This window comes from Equus przewalskii, chromosome 14 (assembly GCF_037783145.1).
Source record: "Equus przewalskii isolate Varuska chromosome 14, EquPr2, whole genome shotgun sequence".
In the NCBI taxonomy this organism is placed as follows: domain Eukaryota; kingdom Metazoa; phylum Chordata; class Mammalia; order Perissodactyla; family Equidae; genus Equus; species Equus przewalskii.
Genome location: NC_091844.1, coordinates 69,068,381 through 69,095,618, shown reverse-complemented (window position 1 = coordinate 69,095,618; position 27,238 = coordinate 69,068,381). Strand labels below are relative to the sequence as shown.

Genomic DNA, 27,238 nt, shown 5'->3' with positions numbered 1-27,238 from the left:
GACTTGCCTGGCTGCTCCAGAGGCCACTCAGCATCCTAAGAAGTGGGGAGGGATGCCGACAGAGCATGACCAAGGTGTTTCTGGTTGGGTCTCTCTAGGAGGGCCCGTGCCCAGAGTACCCTGGGTGCATCTGTCTGGGCCCAGCATTTGGCACTGGGGTCAGAATCTGAGCTCTGCCAAGCCCCCATGGCTTGTGGTTTTTTCTCTTTACTCTTTACCCAGAATTTCATGAGAAAAGGCCTTGTGAGTCCCCAAGCCCTCTCAGTGCACAACACACAGTAAATACATCATAGCTACTTACGGGGTGAAGGGACAAGAACCAGGTGTAAGAACGCCTATCCATCAGACTCCAGAAAATGTCTCTTACCCATGGGAATTTCCCTCTGATAATCAACAGGACAAGGAGTGACAGTTCCCAGAGGTCCTTGGGGAGGGGGGCAGCTCCCAGAGCAGCCTGGCTGGGCTGTGGGGTGGTGTGGGGACGGGAAGCGAGAGAGGACAGCATGGGAGCTCTGAAGACAACAGCCGGGTGGAGCATTCGGGAGGCTGGGAGCAGAGAGAGCCAGAGAAGAGTTTGGGGGCAGCTGCTGTCTGTGTGGAAGGTTCTGAGACAGCAACAATGAGGAGAGGGTATTTTTGAAATGCTCTATTGAACACTAGGAATGCAGGTGTTATTCTTGGGTAAAGATGACACGTTGAACACTCGCCTCTATTTTCGCTGCCTTCTGACTCGCACAGAAACTAAAGGAAGTCTTTAGAGGCATGACCCATAACAACAGAGAGAACACGGGAGGACAGCAGCAGTCACACAGTGACCTACGTGGGAAGCAGAGGAACGAGTGGTAACTGACCCACCAGGCACGAGAGAGCAGGACCCTGAGCCCATGGGGGGTAAAGTTGGTTATCAACCTGTTCTACCCCCCCGGAATCCTCTAAAGGCTCTGGAACTGGGGCACTGGTCACACTGGAAACGAAGGTTGGCTGAAAGCCGGATTGATTGACAGTGTTGAAAAGCAGTTGGAATTCTAGGCCTCCCCCTCCACTCGACGCTGTGGGGTGACTGCCCCTCCCTGGTCCCTGCAGACGACTGGAGGATTGTTCTCTGGGAAGAGACCACAGAGACTTTCTGCACTGGGGACGTCAGCCGCGTTGAGAACTGCAGATTAAATAAATTCTTGTGCACTGAAGCCTGGGACTCCACCAGCCCTCTTTCCTGACTTCGCTCCAGGACACTGGCAGCCAGAATTTTACTCTCATCTTCTCTAGAGCATCCTCAAGAAACAGCCCCTTCAGCTCACCCTCCAGGGGAGCTCCCAGTCGATAAACTCCACCCAGGGACTCCAGCTTTGACACAGCATTTATTTTTTTTTTTTTTAAGCTTGGCACCTGAGCTAACACATGTTGCCAATCTTTTTTTTCTTCTTCTCTCCAAAGCCCCCCAGTACATAGTTGTATATTGTAGTTGTGAGTGCCTCTGGTTGTGCTATGTGGGACGCCGCCCCAGCATGGCCTGATGAGCAATGCCATGTTCACGTCCAGGATCCAAACCAGTGAAACTCTGGGCCGCTGAGACGGAGCCCGTGAACTTAACCGCTCAGCCATGGAACCAGCCCCTCCCCACTCTTAATTATAAGCAGACGACTACCAGATACCCAAGGAAGGCCTCTGACACAAACACAGAGACCCAAACAAACTAGTGGGGAAAAAGCACCTTGGTGAAAAGATCGGGGGGAACATTGCATCCAGGAAAAAGAGGGTGCTATTTTAAAAAGAAATAACAGAGAACAAAAATGAGCTCTTGAAAATTAGAAGCATGACAGAAGTGGAAAACTAAATTAGGGTTGAAGATAAAGTTGAGAAAAGTCCCCACAAAGAAGAGCAAAGAGATGAAGAGGAAAAAAAGGAGAGAAGGGGAGAAAAGTGATGGGCCAATTCATGACTAGATGTTAGTGCTCCAGGAGGAAACACAGAAAACAGAGGGGAGAAAATGATCAAAGAAAATAATTAGTGGAAATATCCTAGAATTGAGGGACAGTTTCCAGACTGAATGGGTCCTCTGTGTGCCCCATACATGAAGAAAAAGACCCAAACCAACTCACATCGTTTTTTTCCAGAAAGAAAAGAAACAAGTTACAAAAAGAGATCAGGAAACAGAAAGACTTTAGACTTCTCAGTAACAACAGTGAAAGCTGAAATGCAGTAGAGTGATGCTTTCCAAATTCTGAAGAAACATAACATCCAACCTATAATTCAATTCCATCTAAACTCTCAGTCCAATGTGAAGGGAGAATAAAGACGTTTTCAGATATGTAATGTGGCAAAACATTTACCTCCATGCACCTTTTATCAAGAAGCTACTAAAGGATGCACTCCACAAAAACAAGGGAGTAAACAGAGAGGGAGGAAGACAGGAAATGAGGGATCCAAGGGGAAGAGGAAAAGAATCTTGATGATTGTGAAAGAAGATCCCAGAATGACAACATGTACCAGGCTCACAGGGCAACCCAGCCCTGATTAGAGCAACTCAGAAGGCTCCAAGAGAAATTCTGCCAAGAAAATGGGCTGTGTAGAAAATGTCTCACTTCTGAATTCCTTGGAGGAGATTTAGATGATTGGCAGAGGTATGGTGTCAACTTAATGATAAGTATGTAGAAAACTAAGCAAAAACGATGATTACATCTGGGAAAGACAACCACCACAACGAAATGTGCAGAAAGGGAAAAGTAACCATAGTCTATTGCACGGCTCAGCTCTGAATGGCATATGCAGTCATGATAATGGAAACCCTGAATATTGGTCTAACCAAAATCATGATATGACTGCATTGGAAGGGCAGAGGAATGGCGAGTGATGTGCAGGATGGGCCTAGGGGAGGAAAAGAATTAAACCTCTTCTCTAGGGGAAGTGAAAGGCTGCGATATCTAGAAGGAGCCATACAAGGGTGCTCTTTAGAGATCTGGAGGCAAATACCAAGAATCAGCTAAGAGCTGAAAATGGTTGCCTTTAGAGAAGGGAAATGGGGGTGACCCTCCTAGGGCAACTTGACTCTGGGCTTGCATGAATCATTTTGATTTAAAAACTAAAAAAAAAATTAAAAAAATACAACTCCCATCTCTGCCCCTCCTATTCTGGTGATTTTTCGAGTGACTGAAAAAATATCAGGACTTTTCATGGCTAAAAGCCTTGGGAGTAAGTTCTTTTCGAGCTATCCTGAGCAGATAGGCCCAGCCTATAAGCAGATATCAGAGAGGCTCAGAAAAAATGGGGATAGATGGAAATGGAGATGGAGCTGATACCCCAGGGGCCACACCTGGACTGTCTCCTGACGCCTCAGGCCATTTCCTAACCTCTCTGTGCTTTACAGAGTTGATGCTGCGATCAGCGACCAGCGTAGTAGGGGCCAGGCTGTGCCCAGAGCACCTGCCTGCAGGAACCCCAGAGGCAGAGGTGGGAAGAGGCCAGAAGAGGGCCGTGGCCCCTTCAGTGCAGCAAGTCCATCATAGCAGCTCTGAAACCCCAAGCTCTTCCCTTGAGCCCTACTGTCCAGTCATCTTGGCCCCAGAAACTAGAAGCCCGGGTCACACCATGCCACTACTCATCCGTGTTTACAGAAAGCAAGATTATTATTTACAAGAACAGAAGCATTGAGCTAATTCACTTTTAAATACACCAAAGAGAGCAGCAGACAAAAAAACAAACTCAGAAACTTCTGAGTGGAAAAGGGCCACCATGTCCCGGCCTGGCAGGGCATTCTCGTCATCAGGCCTTTCCCGCCACCCTCTGCTGCCCAGGCCACTCTGGCCTTGCTCTCTGCTGACGAGCAGACCCTTCCCGATATTAACTAAACTACTTTTTCCCCGAGTGAATCCAGGTTAAGAAAACAGAAGTTTCTTCCCAGACCACTCAAGCCCCTGAGCCAAGTTGTAGCGGTACCCAGAGCTCCCTGGGGCCCAGTTCTCAAAGCGTTTGCAGAGATGTGTTCTGGGCAGTGTGAGTCACGCAGCTCCCGTCCTTAGGGCCGCAGAGGACACAGGGACACTTGGGCCCCCGCTTCCCAGCAAGCCTCTCCTTGCTCATTGTGGGAAGGAAGCTTTCTGCTTCGCCCAGGGTAGGAAGGACCCAGAGGAGGACTTCGGTCCCAGATCTGAATCCCCACAAGCCAGTCTGAGGACCAGGGATGGTCAATGACAAAGTTCTTGACAACCAGCGACAAAGGGAGAAAATAAGGACAAATAGGGGTGTGTCTGGAGAGAACTGTTCTTGTTTCTGGGATGAGATCCTTCTCACATTTTTGTTCCAAATGACTATGTTAAACAAATGAAATGGTGATTGTGGATGACATTTTTTAATGCCTTTGCTTGGCAAAATTGGGAAGTTGGCATCTCTAGCTAGTTCCTCCTCAACAAAAAAATTTTTTTGAAATTTTATCGGGCTATGAAAGTCCAAAGTCTGGGACGTGCTGTGGTCGATTATACAAAAGAGAACAAGACCAGGCCCCAGGGCCAGAACCACGGACTCGGAGGGCGAGGAGGGCACCGACGTGTCCCGTCTCCCTTTGATACCTACGTATGTGTTAGAATACCCTGGCAAATGCTTGGCCAGCCCCCGCTTGGTGCCCTTCAGTGACTGGGAGATCATTCCCGCTGCTCTCATGATTAGAGAGTGCTTCCTTGTATGGTCTAGAAAACTGCGTCCTTGAACCTGGGCCTGTGCGTGGGAACACCTAGAGCCTGCCCTTTCCTCTTTTAAAAACAACCTTTCACCTGCAGAAAAACAGGCTCCAGGCTGCACCCCTCCCACCCAGTCTTCTTTGGTTGGGGTCTATTTGCTCCACCCCCACCCCCATCCCCAATCATTCCTCTTGTGCAGTGACTTGCCTAAGATCACACGGCTAGCAAGTGAGTTCAAACCCAGCTCATCCGATCCTGGCCCAGAGCCCCACCCCTAGTTCTCCAGAAGTGGCCAGAGCTCAGCATCCTCAATTCATGCGATGGTTCTGGCTGTTCAGAACCAGTTGGAAAAGCAACAGAGAATCCCAAATGAAAAAAAAAGTACAAAAAAGTAAATGTGATCCCAATAAACACATACATCTGCGCAGAAAAAAAGTCTGGAAGGAAATAAGGCAAAATGGTCATGGCGGTCATCCCTTGAGGTGGGCTGTGGATGTTTTTACCATATTTTTGCTTTTCTGTGTTTTCCAGTTTTTCTACAATGAACTGGTTTTTCTTTGTATGATAGAATAAAGTAATGACCATTTAGAAGGATGAAATAAGAAAGTCCCAAGACTCCATCTCAGTTCGCAGCCACAGTCAAGAGAACCAGCTCTGGGGGGTCCTGTGCTCCGGAGGTGGCCCCAGACCCCAGCCCTGCCTGTGTGGGGAAGAGCCGCCCCTCACACTGCTCTTCCAGGCCCTGTGCTTTTTTTTTTTTTTTTTTCCTGAGGAAGGTTCGCCCCAAGCTCACATCCGTGCCAATCTTCCTCTGTGTTTTAGTATGTGGGCCACTGCCACAGCATGGCCACTAACAAAGTGGTGTAGGTCCGTGCCTGGGAACCAAACCCAGGCCACCGAAGCTGAACTCAACCACTAGGCCACGGGGGCTGGCCTGAGTCCCTGCTCTTTTAAAGCAGCCTGACATTCTCTACATCCGCTACCTGCCTCAGTTGCCAAATGGTGAGCCCACAGCCACGCAGACCCCAGACCCTCCAGAGTTGCTGCCCGATGTGCTCCTGTCCAGCCCCATCTGCCCCTCCTCTGTTCTTCTCAGGCCTTGCTGTCCCCTAGCCCCCACCCTACCTGGCTTCCCACCCCTGAGATGGAAGAGAGGAGTGGGTGGGGAGCATAGTGGAGGGTGTGGAGGAGGACGCCTCATCCCTGCAGGTCTGTTACACAGCATAGGCTGTATATACTGTTTTACAGACAAGACACTAATGCTTAGAGGGGAGATGTGTCATTGGTGTGGTGTGATGGAGCTGGGCCCAGATCCTGTCCTCTGATCCAGTCCGGTGCTTGCTCCTCTGGGCTCAGAATAGAGCCCCCAGGCCCGACTAGTGTGTGCTTGCTCCCCGTGGAGTGCTGGGGCCATGAGTCAGCGGTCACCCTCCGTGCCAGCCCTCCAGGGCAGGTCTTTGCCAGGTGTTCCCCTTGTGCCCTCAGGGCGCCTTACAGACCCAGACACACGGTCACTGCTGAGCCAAGCCCTGATTAGAAGTGGAGGGCCCGGCCTGGGGCTCAGAGTCCTGCCTGATGGTCCAGGCTCTGCTGTCCTTGTGGCCCTGGGCAAGTTGTTTCCCTCTGGAGCCTCGGGTTTCCGACGGGTAAAACAGGCAGAGCATGTTTGACAGTGATTCGACTGGGGGGGTCTGTAAGGTTCTTTCCAGGCTGAACAATCAGACATTCTGGGATTGACCAGTGACACCAACCCCCCCTGGGGAGGGGAGGGCAGAAGCTTCCCATTGGGGCTCGCCTCTCTGGGCTGGCTCCCACCCCGGGTCCCAGCCGCCACATGGATGAGTGTTGAGCATCCAAGTGTGGGCGCACGTGTGCATGTGGGAGGTGTGGATGTGGAGACATGCCTGCGTGGGTGTGGGGTGTGAAGGGGTGTGTGGGTGAGTAGGGGTATCAGAAGGACAGGCTCCTCGTTTCGTATCTTGCACAGGCACATTCTCCAATTATTTCAGTTTTCGGGGGATTCTGCTCCTTTCCTCTCCAAGACCCCAGCTCCCAGTTCCACATCACATCCCCTCCACACCCCTTCTCCTGCCTTTGTCCTCTCTGGTCCTGCCTCTCTCTCAAGCCCCAGCTCTGTGTTCTTTCCCTGTCTCTGCCCCAGAACAGGGCCTGTCAATTCAGAGCGGCCGCGCAGCCTTCGCTGAATGTGTGCCCCCTCCACCCATGTGGTCTCTCCCTCAGGACCGCCGCCCCCCAACCCCATCCCCGGCCCTCTTCCAGGAGGTGCCCAGCCCTCTCAGAGCCCATCTTGTTTCAGACAGAAATGAAGATGGGCTCTCGTTGCACAATGACAAATGCAAACCATTATTCTGTTGAGACCCAAATGAAAAATCGGGAAGCCTAACACCGTCAGGATTTGTTACCCTGACATCGCCTCTCTATGCACTGCACAAATTTTAACTGAAGTCTCAGGAGGGATTGGGGAGCCCTTTTATTGTACACCTCTGGGCTCTTCCAGGTGCCCTGGGAGAAGGGCAGGGCCTTCTCACCACAGGGACAAAGGCTCAAGGATGGTCCCTACAAGATTGGAAGTGGAGGGTGCTGACAGCTCATGCAAGCTCAGCCTGTTGGAGTGTAAGGAAGCTTAGGGAGCACATGGAAAGTCCTAGCCACTCCCACCACTTCACCCATTTCACAGGTGAGGAAACAGACCAGCACACTCAGCCCCTCAGCTGATCCTAGTGACACCACGCCCATCCTGGACTCACCCTCAGGGCCGGCAGGGAGCTGACTTGGTCCATGGTTAGCGTCGCCTCCTTGTAGTATTTCCCAGGGGGACAGAGCTTCAGGAAGGTGTCGTGGATGCTAAGAAGAGAGGCATGATGAGCTGAGGAGTGGACACCAGCAAGCCCCCTCCCTGGCGGGGCTCTCCTGGGAGGAAGGGGAAGTTGGATTGATTGACACAGAAAAGGCAGTTATAAGTCATTCCTCCCTTCTAGAAACATCCCTGAGGCTCCAGTGTGCCCAGTATACCATGGAGAATGCAAAGAGGAGCTGGGCATGAGGAAAGGTAGGTGAATGGGCTCTGTAGCCTGGAATATACTCTCCAAGTGTTAGTCATAAGACATCAGAGCTGGAAGGGACTTCTGTCGTCACTCAATCTAGTCCCTCATTTACAGATGGAGAAACCAGGAGGGCCTTGGGGACGCCAGTGTGCTACCCAGGCCATCTGCCCAGCCCCACCTGCAGCCCAGAGAAAAGAAGTCATGTAGTGAGAGTGTGGCCAAGTCAGGATTAGAACCCAGCTGCCAGCAGCCAGCAAACCACACAGCCACCCTAGACCCAGCAAGCTGGTTCCACAGACTGTGGGACTGAGCAATCATCCCAATGGATCTTATAGTGGATGTCTCTGTCTGTGGGCCCCAACACTGGTCCAGGGAATTTTGCTTGTGAGTGGCAGGCCAAAGGTAAAATGGCTGTGTGACCACCGAGAGGAAGAGGGCAGGAGTGAACTCTGCCCAGGCCAAGAGAGGACCAGCCCCCATCCTCCACACCTCCCACCCCATATTCATGGAGGACAGACTCCATCAGCCTTTTAAGGGGCCCTGAACTGTCACCAGAGACTTTACTCTGACAAGTTTGGGAGGGAGCCGAAAAGCGGGGTGTGGAATGAGTGGGGGGAGCATGTTCCAGGAAAGAATGGGGGTGGGGGCGGAGGGCACTGAAAGACAGCAAGGAGGAAAAGAAAGCCATCCTTGCTGGAGCGTCCAGTGGCCTACAAGGGGAGGGGGCAGTGGGAGCAGTCTGCCCCAGCCAAAAGGAGTATTTTATCACTGTCATTATTAGAATTCTGGTATGAGGTGATAACAAAAAGCAGACTGACTTTCAGTAAATTTTATTAATTTCTAAGAATTCTCTGAGGCCACGCACCCATATGGCCGGCGCCCGGGGGGACCACTCCTGCTGTCCCCAACCGTGGTTCTCCCGCTGCACGCTGCCAACTCTCACGGACATTTGTCGTGTAACCTGCTTGACAATCTTGCAAGGAAGGGACCATTATCTCTATTTTACAGAAGAGGAAACTGAGGCTCAAGGAGGTAAAATAACTTGCCTAAGGTCACACAATGGTGTGAAAGCCGGAACTGTGGACACCTGAGCTCTGTCCCCAGGGGCCCAGAAGGAAAGATCGGCAGGACTGCTGAGGGAAAGAGGAGGAGCCCTACTGCTCTTGCCAGCCTCTCCCCTTGTTCACCAAGCTCTGTGTGCTGGGTGCACTCAAGCGCATTATCTCATTGAATCTTCCCAACAACATGTAGGAGAGGTATAGGGGTGATCATTTCTGTAGATGGGTAAACTGAGGCTCAGAGAGTTTAAGAGGTGTGCCCAAGGTCACATAGCTTAGAAGAGATAGAGTGGGGTCAGAACCCTAAACCAGGTTCTTTGGACTGGGCTGCCCACCCCCAAAGGTCCACCCCACCCAGGTGAGAGATTCTCAGCTCCCTGGAGTGCCTTCTGGGGAGGGGGTGCCGCAGGAGGGCCCTGCCCGGACTTTATGCCTTCCCAGGCCACCGAATGGGTGGGCTGCCCACAGATGAATCGTGGCTGCATCTCAGCTGCCACAAAATGTTCTCTCTTCCTCCAAATATGGATCAGCCAGCTCTAAATGGAACTCTGAATTAATCACTAATGGACTCAAAAGTCAAAGCCATTTGAAAAACTCACACGTTCAGCCTGCCAGAAACCAAGCGGCCAAGCTGTGGCTCCCTTCCACACTTAGCCCAGACGAGGGGAGGGGCTGTCTGGGGGCCCAGAGGCCCTGAGATGGGGGAGGAGACCAGCTTCGCTGCTCACACTCTGTGAGAACTTGGACCTCCTGTGTCCCCTCTCCTGCCTCAGTTTCCCCTCTGTAAAATGAGTCTCAGAGATCCCCCTGGCTCCCTCTAGTTCAGGCATTCTAAGGCTATTTCTGTACCTCTCTCTGGCATCCCGTCCACCCCCTTGCCTCTGAGGCCCTCTAATTTAGCAGTTTTCAACTGGGTCCCACACTAGAATCATGTGGGAAGCTTGTAAAAGGATCCATGCCCGCCCCTGGAGGTTCTCATTCAAGGCCAAGTGGGGCCCAGACACCCAAAGGTTCTGCAGGCTTCCGGGTTTGTATTGTACAGGCAGGACTGAGAACGCAGCTCCTGCACGAGCCTTGATTTCCATTCTGCTCATCCCAGCTGGGGCTCGGACACCTGGGCTACACCCCCTCCCATGGAGTCAAGAGTCCTTTGCCCTATGGTATGGCCTGCAGGTATTTTATAAACGGCCCTATCTTTAGCCTGAAAATGTAGCTTTTAGTCCCATGATCTGCTACTTCCAAGCTGTGTGACCTTAGACAAATCACTTTATTTCTCTGAGCCACTTTCCTCCTTTGCAGAAAGGAGATGATAATACCATGAACATAACAGCTCCACATACTCAGCACTGACCCCCGCACCAGGTACTGCCCTAACTCCTGACACAGGTTTGATCATCTGATTGTCCTAATAGTAACCACATGAGGTTAGGTTCTATTACTCTCATATCACGCTTTCTCTAAGTCTGGAAACTGAGGCTCAGTGAGGGTAGGAAACTCACCCACGGTCACACAGCTAGTAATTGGCAGAGCTGAGCCTCGAACCCAGGCCTTTGGCTTCCAGGAAGCAAGCCTGTGACCACTCTGCCTACTGCCTTTCCAGTACTCTAGGAGAACCAGGAGCTAATGGCCAGGACAGCGTATGGAGACTGGAAGGTGTGGGGACCTCAGGGGTGCTAAAAGGAGAGTGGCCTCATGGCCGTGTTAGCCTGTGCAGAGGTTAGGGGCAAAGCTTCAGGCTCCCAGACCCATACCTAGCCCAAGATCGAATCAGTAGCCATCCCTGAGTGAGACAGCATCGTCCAAATTGCATAGACTGAGTCAGGCTGACCCAGACTCAACCGTGGAGGTGTAAAGGAAGCCATATGCACCCTCTTTGGGTCAGACCCCAGATGCAGAATCTGCAGCCACAGCTGAAGACAAGGGCCCAGAAGGGCCCATGCGCTGAACCCAAAGAGACATCTGGAAGGTGAGGACTTCCAGGGCAGCAGTTCCACCAGAAGATGGAGAGGGCTGACCTGGAGCTGAGGCCAAAGGGACCCTGCTCTTTCAGAGACCAAGAAGATATGAAAATTCTCACAGGCGAGAAATTTAGGGTAGATAGACCCCTTCTTGGAGAGTCAAGCCAAGGCAGCCCTGGACTTGGAAGGGGCCAGCTCTAAGACCAGAGTATGTCACATGTGGTCTGCCCCTCCCAGCATGTGTCATCTGAGATCTGGTGGCCAGGCCTTTATGTCCTATGCAGGCCTTTACGTCAGAGACAAGAACGTAGGAAAGTATTAAACTAGGGCAGAGCAGCCCTTCTCCACAGGGTAGTCCTGCCTGTCGGTCTCATGGATACTTTTTTTCAACTGGATGAATCCATCCAACTGCACTGTCCTCCAGGCCACGTTTCTTTGTCACATTCATGGGAAAATCGCAACACGTTGGCAAAGGCAACACAGGAAAATTGTCACAAAGTGACAAGTTGGGCATAGTCTGGCCCAACTTGGCTGTGGCAGCCCATGATGGCTGCTTTGTCCTCTGAGCATCACGTGCCATCTGCTCCCTGAGCCACCGCAAGGACTGCTTGGTGTCCCTAACAAAGCTGTCCCTTCACTTTTCAGACAATTCACCCACACTCACCCTAATGTAGTCAGTCCCAGGTCCCCTCCAAGAAGCTAACCTATGGTCGGCTTGTCTGTGTGTGTGTGTGTGTGAGTGTGTGTGTGCACCCTCCCAGAGATATTCTCTGCGTACATATGTATGTATGTTTAACCCTTTATTTTACAAAAACAGTAGCATCCTGTATATACCAGTCTAATTTACCAAAGTAATACAGTTAAGTAGGCTAAAAGCACAAATAGTACTATAATACTTACAACTAACATTACTAATATCCAGTATTCCGCACACCTCTCTACCCCTGCTCTCCAGAGGCAGCATTTAAAAAATATTTTGCTACTTCTCTTGGTTATTACTTCATATTTACTTGTATTTCTAAATGCTGTGCTGATACTGCCATTTGTTGATATTTTTTCATTGTTGACAGTATCTTGTGACCTCTTACTATAAAAAAAAAAGAGAATTTACCTCTCTATATACTTCTCCATCCTGCAACCTCCTAATATAAAAAGATTTGCCTGAATCAATATTTGGTGTTTAAATCATTATTATTATAAGCACGTTATTTTATATTTATACATATTATTGTATATTTTATCTGTATTATTCAACCACTGCTCACAGCTGAGTTCCCTACTACAGCATGATAACATTTTCTTTCTTTCAAGGTTTTTGTTTTTCCCAGAGTTCATAATCACTTATGTTTTTCTTTTGTTCAGGTTTCAGTGTCTCTCTCATTATTTCATCTCCAAACTTTCTGCAGAACTTTAAAATTCTCAGGATGGTTTATACATCACATCATCTATAGGTTCATTTTGTTTTCTTGGAGGCATCTCTCTTTGAATCCCTGAATCCTAATTCTGATCTGGACTAAGCGCTTTTCAGGCACTGTTGTCATCCTTGGGCTTCCCTTCCTTATCATTTTTGATATTCATTTTGCCTTTCTCTATGCTGACTTCCTTTGTTTCCTGGATCCTAAGTTTTCTTTTTTCCTCAATTTACTTACTAGTTTTAATGGAGCACGTCCTCCAAAAGCTTCCTTTAAAAAGGTGCATAAAGGAGATCATTTTTTTTTTAATTTACACATCAAAAAATATTATTTCAGGCCAGCCCTGGTGGTTTAGTGGTTAAGTTCAGCATGCTCCACGTGGGCAGCCCAGGCCTGGTTCCCGGGCGCAGACCTACACCACTTGTCTGTCAGTGGCCATGCTGTCACAGCTGCTCACATGCAGAAAGAAGGAGATTGGCAACTGTTAGCTCAGGGTGGATTTCCTCAGCAAAACAAAATATATTATCATTTCACCTTCTCTCTTGACTAATAGTTTAGCTAGGACTTAATTCTAGATTGGAATTTTTTCCTTAGACTTTTGAAGGAAAAAATAGTCCTGTCTTCCAACACAAGTCCAAACCATTCTGATTCCTGATCCTGTGTATGTGTTGGTTTTTTTCTCTACGGAAGTTTTTAGGAGCATCTCATTATCTCTGGCATTCTGAAATGTTGTTATAATATGACTTAATGTAGGCTTTTTAAAATTCTTTTCTCAAATACCTAGTGTCCTTTTGCTTTCAATGCATACATAATGAGCGAGGCTCTAAAAGCAGACCGGAAGCTCATCCCTGCTTGTCATTGTGCCTGGTGGCCCTGAGTCAGAGCCTGTCTGGCTCCACTCTCCCCAGATGGTAAGCTCCTGTCTTCTGCTGGGGTGGGGAAGGGGTGCTGAGTGGATTGCAGGGCAAGAGAAGGGATCACGTAAGACTTTCAATCCACCTGTCTGGTCTCGCCTGACCCTGCACCCCGGCACTCAGAGACTGCTGCAGCTTTCTGGGCGCTTGACTCCAGCATCCCAATCCCTGCTTTCAGCTTTCTGCTCTGCTATCTGCATCACTTATCCATCTGCTTTCCATTCTTAAAATTTTTGTTGAAACTCTCCTTTATTGTCATCTCTTCAGTTCTTTTTGTCCTTATGGGTTTATTTCTTTTTTTCTAATTCCTTTACTCTCCTTTTAGTAGAGGGAACAGAGAGAAAAAAAGATGCTCAATTCTCCATATTAACCGGAAGACCCCTGCACTTCGCTTTCTTTACTTAACAATATCCCTTGGAGATGGTTCCGCGCCAAACCTAAAGCTCCTCCTCCTTCTCTCTAAGGGCAGTATCCCACTGATGGGTGGATGTAGAAGCATTTAGTTCATCCGCGCCCTCTTGATGCAAGTGCAATGGCCAAATGAGGTGCCTTTCCCTTTTTGAAGCAGCTTTCCACTCCTTCTCCGGTTCTCTTCCATTCTTCAAAACTCTTGACAGCTGTTCCACACTCTCGGCTGCTGCCCAGGATGTGGTCTTCTGGGTCTGGAGACTCACCTTGGTTTGACACAGCAGAGAGGTGCCCCACCCATCTTGGCATTTCGGTCCCCCTCAGTTCCTGTCTTGCTCTGTCTCATTTGAAGGTCTCCAACATGGAGAAACAAAGGCAGAGTACCCTCCATCATCCAGTCTGCATTCCTTAAGCAGTGGCATCCCCAACCCCTCCCCCAGCACTGACCCGTTCCTGTTCTTCAAGGCCCCAAAGGGCGGGCGCCTCCTGAACAGGAGCTCCCCAGGGGCAGGTATCGGCCCCTCATGCTCAGGCATGGAGCTGTCAAAGGAAGGTGCAGGCTGGAGAGAGCTTTGAGAGAGGCTGGTTAGGGAAGTTTGGACTGAGGTGGAGCCTTCCCTAGCATCAGTCACTGGCACCTGCCTCCCCAGTACAACACAGATCAAGCCATGTCCTTCCTATTGGGAGGTCATCTTCCATAGAGGAGGAAAGAGGTGGGAAACAGAACCTAGCCAGCGGCCACCTCGTGGCCTGGGTGGGCAGTTCAGAAGGGAGGAGTCCTTAAGGATAGCTTTCTTCCAAGAAAATCTTTCTCAGAACGCCAGTACAAAACCCATGAAGATGGAGGGGCAAGGTTGCAGAGAGAGAAACTGAACCCCTCCCATTCTCCTCTCTCTTTGCTGATCCCCGCACACACACCACCACAACACTCACTCCTAGACAGCCTCTGGGGCATGTGTGAGGAGCCTTAGAGATCCAGAGAATTCCACTTAAGAGTCCTTGAACTTTCTGGAGTGGAAAGACGAGCAGGCATGGTCGTGCTCAATTGATGAGAGAATAAATTGGTGCAGCTCTTTTAAAGGACAATATTGTCATACCTATCAATGTTTTAAACACACCTACCCTTTGCCCAGCATTCTTATGGCTAGAAATTTCTCGTATGGATTTACTCTTACCTATTGGACAAGCTCTTTGTGCATAAATGTTTAATATAGCATTATTTGTAAAACTAAAAACCATAAACAACTTAAGTGTACATTATATGGGATTGGTAAAATGAATTATGGTTCATCGATAGGAGAGAACATTCATAGCATTAAGAGAGAATGAAGCGTGTGTCTATGTGCCTAAGTAAAACTAACCAAGGTGAATACTTCAGGAAAAGGTCCAGAATGGTATGAATGGGCAAATGCTACAGTATGAATGGGATAAACTTTCTGAAGGATATATACGTGGGTCTACCTATGAAAAATTCTTCTGGAAGGCTAAATGAGAAACGAACTTTGAACAGTGCCTACCTTCAAGGAGAAGGCCTGGGAAGAGAGGAAGGAGACACTGACTTTTCATTTAGAACTTTCCGTGTTATTTGAATTTTCCAGCCATGCTCACATATCACTTTTTAAAATTCTGTTTACTTTTATTCAAGTGTTCCTTCTTAGAAAATATCAATAGGGGTTCTATGGGTAGTAGGCTGTGGGTCATTTGGAGTTTTGTCATATTTTTATATATTTAAAAAAGCGAATAAATATTAATTTTAAAAGGGAAATAATGTAACCCATGACTGTTCCTGGTCACTGTGGCTCCCTGTGCCCTGGCCATCCCTCAGTCCCCATCTGTGCCTGGGGAGTCTCATGCTTGCGACAAAGTCGTTGCCTTGCCTGGAACCCTGAGTGTGAAATATGGCTTCCAGGCTGAACATGATGGCTGAGGAGTCCAAGCAGAGACAATGAGGGGAGGGGGTTCCAGGCCTAAGGGTCCAAAAGTGGTCTCCTTGCTCCAACCTCACCCCACCCCACCCCCACCGAAAGTATGTTGGTGAGCTCATTTATCCATCTGACAAGTTTTTGTTGAGCACTTGGCCTGGCCCAAGCACTCACACGCCTCCCATGCCAGCCCTCTCTCTGCAACCCCGTGAGGCAGGCATGGACGGCCTCTCCACACTGTGAGGTGGGTGTCTTTGGCCTGGAGCCTTCCCCACTGGACAGCAACGTGCATGAGAGCAGGGGCTGTTATAGCTCACCTTATACTCCCAGTGCCGTCACAGTGTCTGGTACATACCAAGCACTAAAGAGAGGCTAGGGGAGAGAGGGAGGCAGGGCTAGGGGAGATGCAGTACCAAGTCAAGTTTACCCAGCCAGTGCATGGCCCAAATGGATTTCAGACCTGTTTCGTAAGTCCTTCCCTCCTTTTTGTCATTACCCCAAGGAGGCCCTGCCCACCCCTGTGATGTTCTATGAAGAAATCTTGCCTTGGATTCCCGAAAAGGCGCAGCAGCCTAAAGCCTCATGTTTCACTCAACTCCAGTCATGACCTCAGATCCTCAGGGCTGGGGTCTGTCTCGCCTGCCATGTGCCAACCTCTTCTCCAGGACTCTGTGGCTCTGAGCAGGGACCACACTCAGGGACCAGAGTGAGGCTGCCTCAGAGCAAGGCTGCAGCTCAAGGGGAGGGAAAAGGGGCCCTCTACTCACCACAGGATTTCATTTCTGGTCAGGAAGGTCAGGGCCTACAACAAATCAGAGAGAGGTGACATGCCCACTCCATCCAGCCCTGCCCTGGCCCCGTGGGGAGTGGGGACTGGGGAGGAAAAGCCTATTCTCTCTCCGGGGAAATGGAGATGCTCCAGCCCTTGGCAAGGGATGCCTGAGGTGGTGGCAGAGGAGGAAATGGTACCCTTCCCTTCTCCTCGATCTTTGATGGCCTTGGGAAAGCGTGTGTTGGCACAGACCTGGAGAGACGAGACAAGATACAAACCCTGGGCTCTGAATCAGGAGACAAATAGGGGAGGGGGCTTGGAGGATTGGTCTGGGTCACACAGATGCAGGTTTAGCAGAGGCAAGGGCCGCCACTGCCCTGCCTGGTAAACTCTCCAGCTTCAGGCAAGAGTTTTCCCACTCATCCCTCCTGCCTCGGGAAGCCCCACCTCTGCCCAGAGTCTCCCGCCTGATCTACCCACCTGGTATTCTTCCAGGTCCTCCCAGTGCATCTGGTACCTCAAACACTGCCCCATGCCAACCCCACCCTTCTCTCTGTTGGCAGCAGAACCTTGGCCCCGACGGCTCACGGGCTGTGAGACCAGGTCATCCCGTTGCCATGGTGACCTACATTCCATCTTCTGCCCATTCTACCTGAGCGCCTGAGTGGGCACAGAAACAGGTTCTTTTGGTTCCCAAGGCTAATAGACATCACCCCCAAACAGCCAACAGAAAGGCAGCCTGACAACAGGGTTGAGAGTCATACTGTTCGCTCAGGAGTCACACTGCCTGGGTTCAAGTCCCAAGATCTGCCACATGCTGACAAGACGTGATGTGACCTTGGGCAAGTCACTCAACCTCTCTGTGTCTTGATTTCCTCATTTGTAAAATGGGGATGATAATCATAGGATTGCTGTGAGGATTGTTTGACTTAATACAGGTAACAATGCTGGCACATAATAAGTGCTTGATAAATATTAGCGATTAGGACCACGTCCCAAGCACTGTGCCGGGGGGTAGGGAAACAAAGATGAGTACGCAGAGAGCTTGACCTCAAGAAGGGCGCAAAGAGCACAGAAGGAGGCATTCCACCTCCTCGTCAGGGCCCCTGCAGGAACAGAGGCCACTCTGTTATCAAATTATCTAATTAGGATGTCTAATTATCAAATTAGGATAATTTAAAGAGGATCTAATAAAGGGACTCTCCACAAAGATGAGGTCAGGGTGGAGAGAAACCACCCACGATAGTGAGGGATCCTGGGTCAGTAACCACAGAGTTGCCGCCAGTCCTGGCCCGACGCTCCTGGAATAAATACCCCAGGGCCACTCTCTCTGAAGCCATCAGTGTTACAAACCAGAAGGGTCCTCCCGAAGCCTCGCCTGCCTCCAGCAGGATCTGCGCGTCCGCCCTCACTGGGCTGGTGGTGCTTTCCTGCTTCCACCACGTCTTTCCGCACGCTCTCCTAGGTAAACATCCCTGGGGCTTTCCAACGGAGCTAATTTCTATCTCAAAATGCAGCGGCTCACTTTCCTCCACCTATCTTCCATGGCGATGGGGCCTGGCAGAAGACCCCAGGAGCCCTCAGTCCTTGATTTACTTGACAGACACAAGTGGAGCGTCTACAGTGTGCCAGGTACTTGGCCTGACCCTGGGGAGAGATGAGGGAATGTGGTCCCAGCCCTCAAGAGACAGCTACTTGCCACACAAACAGACACACACACCCCCCCAAGGAGATTGAGCAGATGTTACCAGAGAGGTAATAGTACTGAGTTATGAGTATTTAGAAGAAGAGAGACTGCAGGGCAAGAAGTCTCTGTGTAAGTGGTGGCGTTTAAGTGGTTGTTACAATGTCATGGTTAAGAATACGGGCTGGGGCCGGCCCCGGGGCTGAGCAGTTAAGCTGCTCGCTTGGCTTGGGCAGCCCAGGGTTTTGTTGGTTCGGATCCTGGGCGCAGACCTAGCATGGCTCATCAAACCACACTGAGGTGGGTCCCACAGAGCAGAACTAAAAGGACCTACAACTAGAATATACAACTATATACTGGGGGGCTTTGGGGAGAAGGAAAAAAAAAAGAGGATTGGCAATAATGTTAGCTCAGGGCTAATCTTAAAAAAAAAAGGACTATGGACTGGCTGCGTCACCTTAGGCAAGTCATAAACCTGCTCTAAGCCTCAGTTCCCCATCTGTAAAATGGGAATCATAAAAACCTACTTTATAGGATTATTGCAAGGATAAAATTAAATTGTATATATAAAGCTCTTATTTAGCAAGGCATATAATGAGTTCTCAGTAAAGGATGAACAATATTATTACTTTTTAAAGTTGGGCCTGGAAGAAAGTGTAGGATTTTAGACGGCACTTGCAGGCCTGGGGATTCCCACAGCGTGGGGTAGGGGGTGGGGGCCGAGAGAGCTGAGGATCACACCCCAGAGGGCTGCTTCCCACCCATGTCCCCCTCAGTCCTCCTGTTACATTGAGGTGCAAGTGGCGCTGGTGTGTGCCTTTAACACCTGGTTGACACCCGCTAAAAGGAGAACAAAACAAACTAGGGAACATTCCTGCAGCTTAGAGCTCCTAGCTGCTTATTCGTCAACTATTTATTGAGCTGGGAGGTGGGGACAGGGTGAATCAGACAGGGCCCTGCCCCGGCGGTGCCAGACACGCATAGGAAAAACAACATCCCTCAAATAGCCGACAAGTGCCCTGGAAGAAACGCAGCAAGGATGGGGGTGGGGGCTGCAGAGGCTCCCCGAGGAGGTGCCATTTGGGCAGAACACTGAGGGGCAAGGACAGGTGAGCCAGGCTGCGAAGTCGGGAGAGGTTTCCAGGCCCAGAAAGCAACAGCCTCCAGATAGAACTTAATAACACGGTTTGGTTTTTGTTATATTTGTTTATATGGTTCCTTCCATTTTGAAAATGATGCAGGTTTGCCATTAATAACCTTGATAGAGAGTTTCCTTTATAAATATATCTGTTTAGTGAAAAGAAATAGGAGTCCATTTAAAGAAAAATATGAAGTAAATTATTCTACAGGTGGTAAGGGAATCTGCCAGAAATCACAGAGATCTCTCTCTCTTTCTCTCTTGCTCGCTCTTTCTCCCTCATATCCACCCTCAGTCCGTGCCTCCTCCACCTCCCCCACAGGCTCTGTGATTTCATCTTAGAGGGGGTTTTCATTGCCTACAAATAACAATAGTACGGTAAGAATATGACCTCACATTAGCATAGCCCTTTGTAATTCTAACACGCTTTACTATGTACCGTCTCGTTTGCTCATGAAATAAAAGCCTATGCTCCTTAAAAAAAAAAAAAAAGAGGGAACGGCCTGTGGCCTAGTGGTTATGTTCTGTGTGTTCTACTTCTGTGACCTGGGTTCAGTTCCCAGGTGTGGACCTACACCACTTGGCAGCGGCCATGCTGTGGCACAGACGTTAGCTCAGGGCAAATCTTCCTCAGCAAAAAAGAAGAAGAAGAAGAAAGAAAGAAAAATCTCCCATATGATTCTGCCTTCAATACACTAACCAACCAGCATCCCTACCCTTCTCCAATCTGTTAAATCTCTCAAACTCCAGCGGGGGTTTTGAAAGGGGTGTGGGTGAACAGAGCAGGCCCAGGCCTGTCCCAACAATTCTGCATCCTTCCCCTCCAGGGTCTGCCCCTGCATGAACCCTCTGTGTGGGATGGAATGCGTTCTTTGCAAGGTTTCTGTCACCTTGCAATGAACTCTACCAACTGTTAAAAGTGCAAACCCTACTCTGACGTTGATTTAAGTGTCTCTTAAAATTCAAAAAGGGCTGAAAAGGAACTTGTACCCAGAATATATAAAGAAATCTTACCACACAACAATAAAAAGATAAATAGTCCAACTAAAAAATGAGCAAAGCATTTGAATAGACATTTCTCCAGAGAAGATATACAAATGAGCAATGAGCATGAAAAGATGCAAAATATCGTTAGCCATTAGTGGATGCAAATGAAAACCACAGTGAGTTACGACTGCACACCCACCAGGATGGCCCAAGGTAAAAAGACAGTAAGTGTTGGCGAGGATGGAGAGAAACTGGAACCCTCATACACTGCTAGTGGGCGTGTTAAATGGTGCAGCCACTTTAGAAAAGAGTTTGGCAGTTCCTCAAAATGTGAAGCAGAGTTACCATGTGTTAAAAACAAGACGATAGGCCCCAAATGGAGTCACCTATGCTAAGCCCCATGCCACCAAAATGAGATTAATTACAGTTTCAGCGTTCCCAGAGATGGAATCCTAAAGCAGTCCATCAAAGATCACCTAAGGAGCTCCAGTAAGGTCATCTGCCTGATAGACCCCTGCCGTCCCATAAAGGGAAGTGACCTTGCCACAACCAGCCCGCTTTGGGCATGGGGTAACTTCCTTGTTTCCACTCCCTTCTGCCTATAAAAGTCTCTCATTTTGTACAGCTTCTTGGAGCTCCTTTCTGTCTGCTAGATTGGATGCTGCCTCATTCATAAATTATTGAATACAGCCAATAAGATCTTGAAAATTTACTCAGATGAATTTTGTTTTTTAATACAGATGACCCGGCAGTTCCCCTCCTGGGTATATACCAAGAGAAATGAAAATATTTGTCCACAGAAAAACTTGTACGTGAATGTTCACAGCAGCATTATTCATACTAGCCAAAAAGTGGAGACAGCCCGAATGTTCGTTAACTGATGAATGTATAAATAAAACATGGCATATCCATACAGCGGAGTGTTATTTGAAAATAAAAATAAATGAAGTATTGGGGCCAGTCCAGCGGCATGGTGGTTAAGTTGATACACTCCACTTCAGCAGCCTGGGGTTTGTGGGTTCGGATCCCAGGTGCAGACCTACACATCGCTCATCAAGACATGCTGTGGCAGCATCCCACAAACAAAATAGAGGAAGATTGGCACAGATGTTAGCTCAGGGACAATCTCCCTCAAGCAAAAAGAGGAAGATTGACAACAGATGTTAGCTCAGGGCCAATCTTCCTCACCAAAAAAGAAAAATAAAAATAAATGAAGCATTGGTACATGGTACAACATGGATGAACTTTGAAAACATACTAAATGAAGGAAGCCAGTCACAAAAGGCCACATATTCTGTGATTCCATTTATTTAAAATGTCCAGAATAGACAAATCAATAGAGACAGAAAGTAGATTGGTGGTTGCCAAGAGCCAGGGGGAAGGGAGACTGGGGGTTACTGCTAATGAATATGGGGTTTCTTTTTGGGGTGATGAAAATATTCTAAAATTAGGTGATGGTAATGGTTGTACAACTCTGTGAATATACTAAAAAATACTGAATGGTACACTTTAAGGGTGAATGGTATGGTATGTCAGTCATATCTTAATGAAGCAATTATTAAAACAATTTCAAGGAGTGTTTATATTCTAACAGTGCCTGGTACATGCTAGGCCCACCATAAATATTATTAAAGGGACGTGTAAATGAGATATTACATTCTGAAATAGTTTCAGCTCTATTTCCTCAGCCTGTGTGTCTCGTATCCCAGGGGCTCCACCAGTGGCAGTTATTCAGTATTGGGGACGAGGGTAGATTCTGCTGGAGCAAGTCATTGCCCAGCTCCAAATATCAACTAGATTTTTGTCTGAGTTTCCAGCAACCAGGCAGGGAGGAAAGAAACCCTTTGTCTGGAGAAAGGATTTTCTAAATTCCTTTGGTGTGGCAAGAGGCAGGCCTGGAGATGCAGAGACTGGTCTCTGTAGGGGCATCCCGGGCAGGCAGGAAGAAAAAGGATGGAAGGCCTTCTGGTCCTGGGAACAGAAGGGATGAAGAAGGCAGCGAGGAAGCCAGACTATTATGAGCTCACTACCCAAGGATGGCAGCGCTGAGGTGCTTAGAAACATCCTGGGGATGGGGAGAATCTCAGCTGGAGTCACGCTTCCCTGAGCTCACGGGTTGGGGCGGGGACTGCACGCCTCCAGAAGTCTGCCTTATGCTCTGTGCCACTTCCAGCACGTGCGGAGTGAAGGTGCCCCGGTGGCAGGGGAGCCCTGACCAAGGCAGGGCTCCTGGCTTCCCTAACCACGCAGGGGACCCAGAAACTCCCACATGCCGCAGGGAGAGGCTGAGAGGGGCTGAGAGCACAGGCAAAGGCCTGGCCAGGATGGAGAGCCCACTAAGGCACCAGGGACAAATGGGACACCACAGACTCCCAAGGTGCATGTCGGCACCTTACCCAGGAGGCATGCTGTGACGGTCATGCCTCATTGGACTCCAGCGAAAATGCAGAAAGCAAGCATGGATCCAAGGACACCTCCCCACTGCCAGGGGATCCCCCTCATGCACCCAGATACTGACTTGGGGTAGAGAAGGAGATACAAACCCTCAACCACTGAATATTTACTTCAAGGGACTAGTTCAGTTCTTCTGTTTCCCAGTTACATAGCCTGGGGGAGAGTCGGATTGTTATGGCGGAGAGGCTAGAAACAGAAAATCTTCAGATAGGTGAAATATTTGAATGGGAAAGAAAGCATTCAACTTGGAAGACACTGAAATATCATTAATGGCAAGTCTAGGGAGAGGAAGCTGCAAGGAAGATTTGAGCAGTTTTAGAGAATAAACTTCCGTCGCACACACCATGGAAAGACTGTGGCCAGGCCAGGGGGCGGACGCTGAAGTAAGAGTAACTTGAGGGGCTGATCCAGCTGGCCCAGGTGACCCTCACCAGCCAGACGAGCCAGGCTGGAGCTCGGACACACTGACAGTGGGGGAGGGAGATTTGGGGGGAATTCTGGCCAGGCACACCCCCCACTGCCCATGGCCTTCAAGCGAGATGGCTGCTCACCACACCACACATCACCTTCCCCAGTTATGCTAGACCCGCCCAGGCTCCACTCAAGGCCAGTTTCCCTGCTCTGTATCTGGCTTCTGGGTTGAAAGTGGGGATGGGCGATGTTTGGAGGAGACCGAGCCTCCTGACAGATGCGTAGGGCTCCCCAGGCGGCAGTAGGAAGCAGACGGATACCCCTGGGTGCAATGCAAGTCTGGCGCCTAACTCCCTGGAGTTCGTGCAGACTTCACCACCGAAGGCACGGTCCTCCGCCAGACTCTCTGCATTTCAGGCATCAGCAGCAAGTTCTGGGCTTCCCAGGCCACCTGCACTTCTGGCCAAGCGGCCACTGTCCCCTCAAGTTTGCTAATTCACCAGAACAGCTCGCAGAACTCAGGAAACCACCATGCTTAGGACCACAGTTTTATTATAAAGGGTACAAATCAGGACCAGCCAAGTGAAGAGACACACAGTGTGAGGTCTGAGAGGGTCTCAGATGTGAAGCTTCTGTGCCCTTTGGACGCGTCACCCTCCTGGACAGTCGACGTGCAACACTAACTAGGAAGAGCTCACTCGAATGCCAGTGTCCAGGGTTTTTATTGAAGCTTCCTTATGCAAACGTGATTGACTAGAGCATCAGTCACATGACTGAACTTAAGCTCCTGCCCCCTCCCCTCCCCAGAGGCTGGGCTGACATCATCTGGCTCAAAACCCCAACCCTTTAATTCTGTGTCATTCTGGCACGGCCAGCCCTGTCCTGAGTCATCTCATTAGCATGAACTCAGATATGGTCTGAGCAGACCACTACGGATAACGAAGATGCTCCTATCACTGAGGAAATCCCGAAGATTTAGAGGTTACCTCCTGTGAACCTGGGACATGAGCCACCCAAATTCTTTATTATCCGAATCTGGGGTGGGGGTGGGGTACAGTTAGAGAAGGAAAGACCTAGACCCAAACTTTTGAAAAGAGACCCTTTCCTCCCCAGAGGAGAGTGACATTTACTTGGGGGTTAACAACATTCACCTAGGGGCGGGCCCCGTGGCCGAGTGGTTAAGTTCGCGCGCTCCGCTGCAGGCGGCCCAGTGTTTCGTTGGTTTGAATCCTGGGCGCGGACATGGCATTCCTCATCAAACCACACTGAGGCAGCATCCCACATGCCACAACTAGAAGGACCCACAACGAAGAATATACAACTATGTACTGGGGGGCTTTGGGGAGAAAAAGGAAAAAAATAAAATCTTTAAAAAAAAAAAAAAATTCACCCAGAGGAAGAACATGGACAGATAGTACCCTGAAATTTAAATCTTTGTGTTCTTTTCTACCTTCTTATAAGAGACTTTTTTCCTTTAGTCTCCCGTTCACACTACCTGGGGAAAAAGTTGAATTGTTACAGCAGAGGAAAAGGCTTGAAGTAGCCAGTGTTCCTTCCGTTTCTTAACAAATTGGACTTTTGAGCGTCCACAGGGAAGGCAGAGGGAGGCAGGGTCCAGAGTTTATAAAAGGACAGAGAGGAGACACTGTGCCACCAGGGAGGCGGGGAGAGGGTCTCCTGACCAGGAGCACTGCCATTGCCAGGCCTGGGAGCCCCAGCCTGCAGACAGACCCTTTGTTAACCTTTCAGGGAGCACCTGCCTTGCCCATGGGGAGGAGGCATATGAACCACCCACCTCCTCATTGTGGGGCAGGAGCTCCATCGCAGATCTGGCCAGGCCGTCGCTGAAGAACAGCTCAGCAGAACAGCTTGATTCTCAAGGCTCTGCTGAGCCCCATCTGAACGGCCCAGGTGGACAGACACCCTCCATCCCGGTTTTCAACGGCTAAGGATGCCAAAAATCTCCGCAGAAAAGCAGGTGGGGGGGCCTTGCCGCTCAGAGGGCAGAGAACTGGTGGGGGTGGGAAGGAGAGCCCTGGCACCCGTTCTTGAGTGGGGCTGGCGGAACGGCGGTACTCCTGCCCCTTTAGGGCTTGAATCAGGTGTCCTGGTGCCCCAGGTCCCACCCTGACTTCAGACGCTGCTGCAGGAACTGTTCTCAGTGAACTCAGTCCATGTCAGAGTGTTGCCTCAAGGAGTCTCTGTATTTTCTGCCCCAGGACTTGCCTACCAAGAAGGCTCCTCAGCACGGTAAGCACAGCCCAGAAGTCGACAGTGACACTCCTGGGAGTGACGGTCCACCACTGAAGGTGGGAGCTGCTGGGGAAAGGCTCCCATGCCCGCGCTTCTGGGCCACGGCTCTGGAAGGGGTTCTGCGGCCTCTCAGCAGGACTGGGGGAGGTCACGGCCCTTTGAGACCGAAGTGACGGGGACACACTCACCTAGCTGGGCTTTTCCTCTCTCCCCGCCTCTCTCCCCTTCCCTCTCTCCTGCTTCCTGGCATGGGCTCTCATATAAACCACCCACACAAGTCCAGGTTTCTACACTGCGAGCCCTGGTAACACTATACAAATCAGCCTACGCGAGTACTGTTTTCACGTGGCCCCCGGCTGGGCACCCATGTACCGGTAGGAGCCTCTGAGAGTGCTGCCCTGCTATTTGTGCCACTTTGCTTTCTGACTGGAGCAGTCCTGAATTTTTAGTTCTAAATCGCCACTGACAAACCTTAAAGATCATCTCGTTGGACTCTTCATTCACAGAGGAGGAGACCCGGCCGAGAGGAAACTTGCCTGAGATCACGTGGGGAGACAACGGCAGAGTCGGGTCTGGAACCCAGCTTGTCCCGGGCTCCTCCCTCCCCACAGGCCTCTAAAGGCTGCCTGCTGGAGGTCACCAAGCTGGTTTAATGAGATCGTATCTGTGGAAATGCCTTGTAAACTGCGAAACATTATAAAAATGCTAGTTGTGGTGATTTGTGCCAGACCTGGGACTGGAACCCAGATCTGCTGGCTCCCCGGCCAGTGCCTTAAGCTCGGCAATAAGACTGCATTAGACAGCAATTTAGAATTCCTTAGTTTTATAGTCACACTCTCAGATGCTTGCTAACTGGGAACCCCATCCCAGCCGCCCTCTCTGCTCGGCGCTCCCTGCGCTGCTTTCTGCTGGGAGGCTGGGGCTGGGGGTGGCCTGCTGTCCTTGTCCATCTCTTAGTGACTTATTAAAAAAATTATTTACAAATCTTCTAAGACGTCCCAGGCACTTTGCTAGTGCTGGGTTTGTAGTGGTGACCAAGACAAACAGCCCCTGGCCTGTAGGGGATGAAAGTCTAGCAGGGGAGAAATGTATCCAATAATCACGTGATTAACTGTATCTTTCCCACCGTGCTGAGTGCTATGAACAGAGCACAGGAGACCATGACAGGGAACTCATAGGGGCACCTGCCCAGGTCTAGGGGTCAGACAAGCTCCTCTGAGAAGGGGACATTTAGCAGAGACCTGCAGGATGAACAGGAGAGAGGCAGACAAGAGAGGAGACGGCTGTTTCCTGGCAGGAGAAGAGCATGTGCAAAGGCCCTGGGGCAAAAGGAACTCAGGGTGCGGACAGAATTGAGAAGCCCTAAGGATGGAATGTGTGTGAAGGACAAGGGCCAGGGGGCTCAGGGAAGAACTTGCAGGGCTGGTGGCTTCTTGAGAGTCTCTCTTCAAAACTTTCTTAAAAGCAACGGGATGTCATTGAAGGGTGCTATGCAGAGAAATGACGTAATCAGATTTTTGTTTTCAAGGGGTCATTCTGCTCATCCAGTGGCTGGCGAACACGTTGGAAGGAGGCCAGCCTGGCTTTGGGGAAGGATGTGAGGAGACTTCTGAATAATGAATGGGAGGGGAACAGCCGCTGGGACAGGGCTGTGGTGGTGAGAAGGAGAGAACTGGATGAGTTCAGGTGGCATCTTATGGTGGAATCGGCAACACAGGGAGACTGGATGTGGGAGGGGAAGGAGCGGGAATTGTCAGTGGTGACGCTCGGGTTTCTGACGTAAGTTGCAGGGTGGATGGAAAAGACGCCTCCTCCTGAGCTGGGAGTCTGGGGGAGGGACAGATTTGGGGGGAAGAACAAGATTTTGGACATGTTGAGTTTCTGTGCGACAGCCATGAGGAGATGACAAGTGGCAGTGAGATACGTGGGGCTCAGAGCTAAGAACAGAGCTCTGGCTGAAGATGGACATCTGGAAAGTCCAGGCACAGGTGATATTTACAGGCGTGGATGAGATCTACTGGGATCACAGTGGTGGCGGTGACAAGGTCCTGCCCTCAGGAGGCTTATTCTACTGGAGCGGATGGAGGATTCCACTTCCTGTGTGTCAGAGGGGCTCATCAGAGACCAGTTCT

At 49.9% G+C, this 27,238-nt stretch overlaps 1 protein-coding gene across 3 annotated transcripts in view; it reads right to left on the bottom strand.

Annotated features, from left to right (window-relative positions):
* Positions 1-27,238, bottom strand: part of CIB4 (calcium and integrin binding family member 4) — a 99,072-nt gene that overhangs the window by 34,926 nt on the left and 36,908 nt on the right. For 2 of the 3 annotated variants that reach the window (XM_070573090.1, XM_070573091.1), the window contains exon 3: positions 7,439-7,535. In XM_070573090.1, the coding sequence (XP_070429191.1) occupies positions 7,439-7,535 (97 nt within the window). Of the gene's footprint in view, positions 1-7,438; positions 7,536-16,174; positions 16,210-16,659; positions 16,811-27,238 lie in introns of those variants that run through there. The other variant, XM_008513043.2, reaches the window with a different exon arrangement.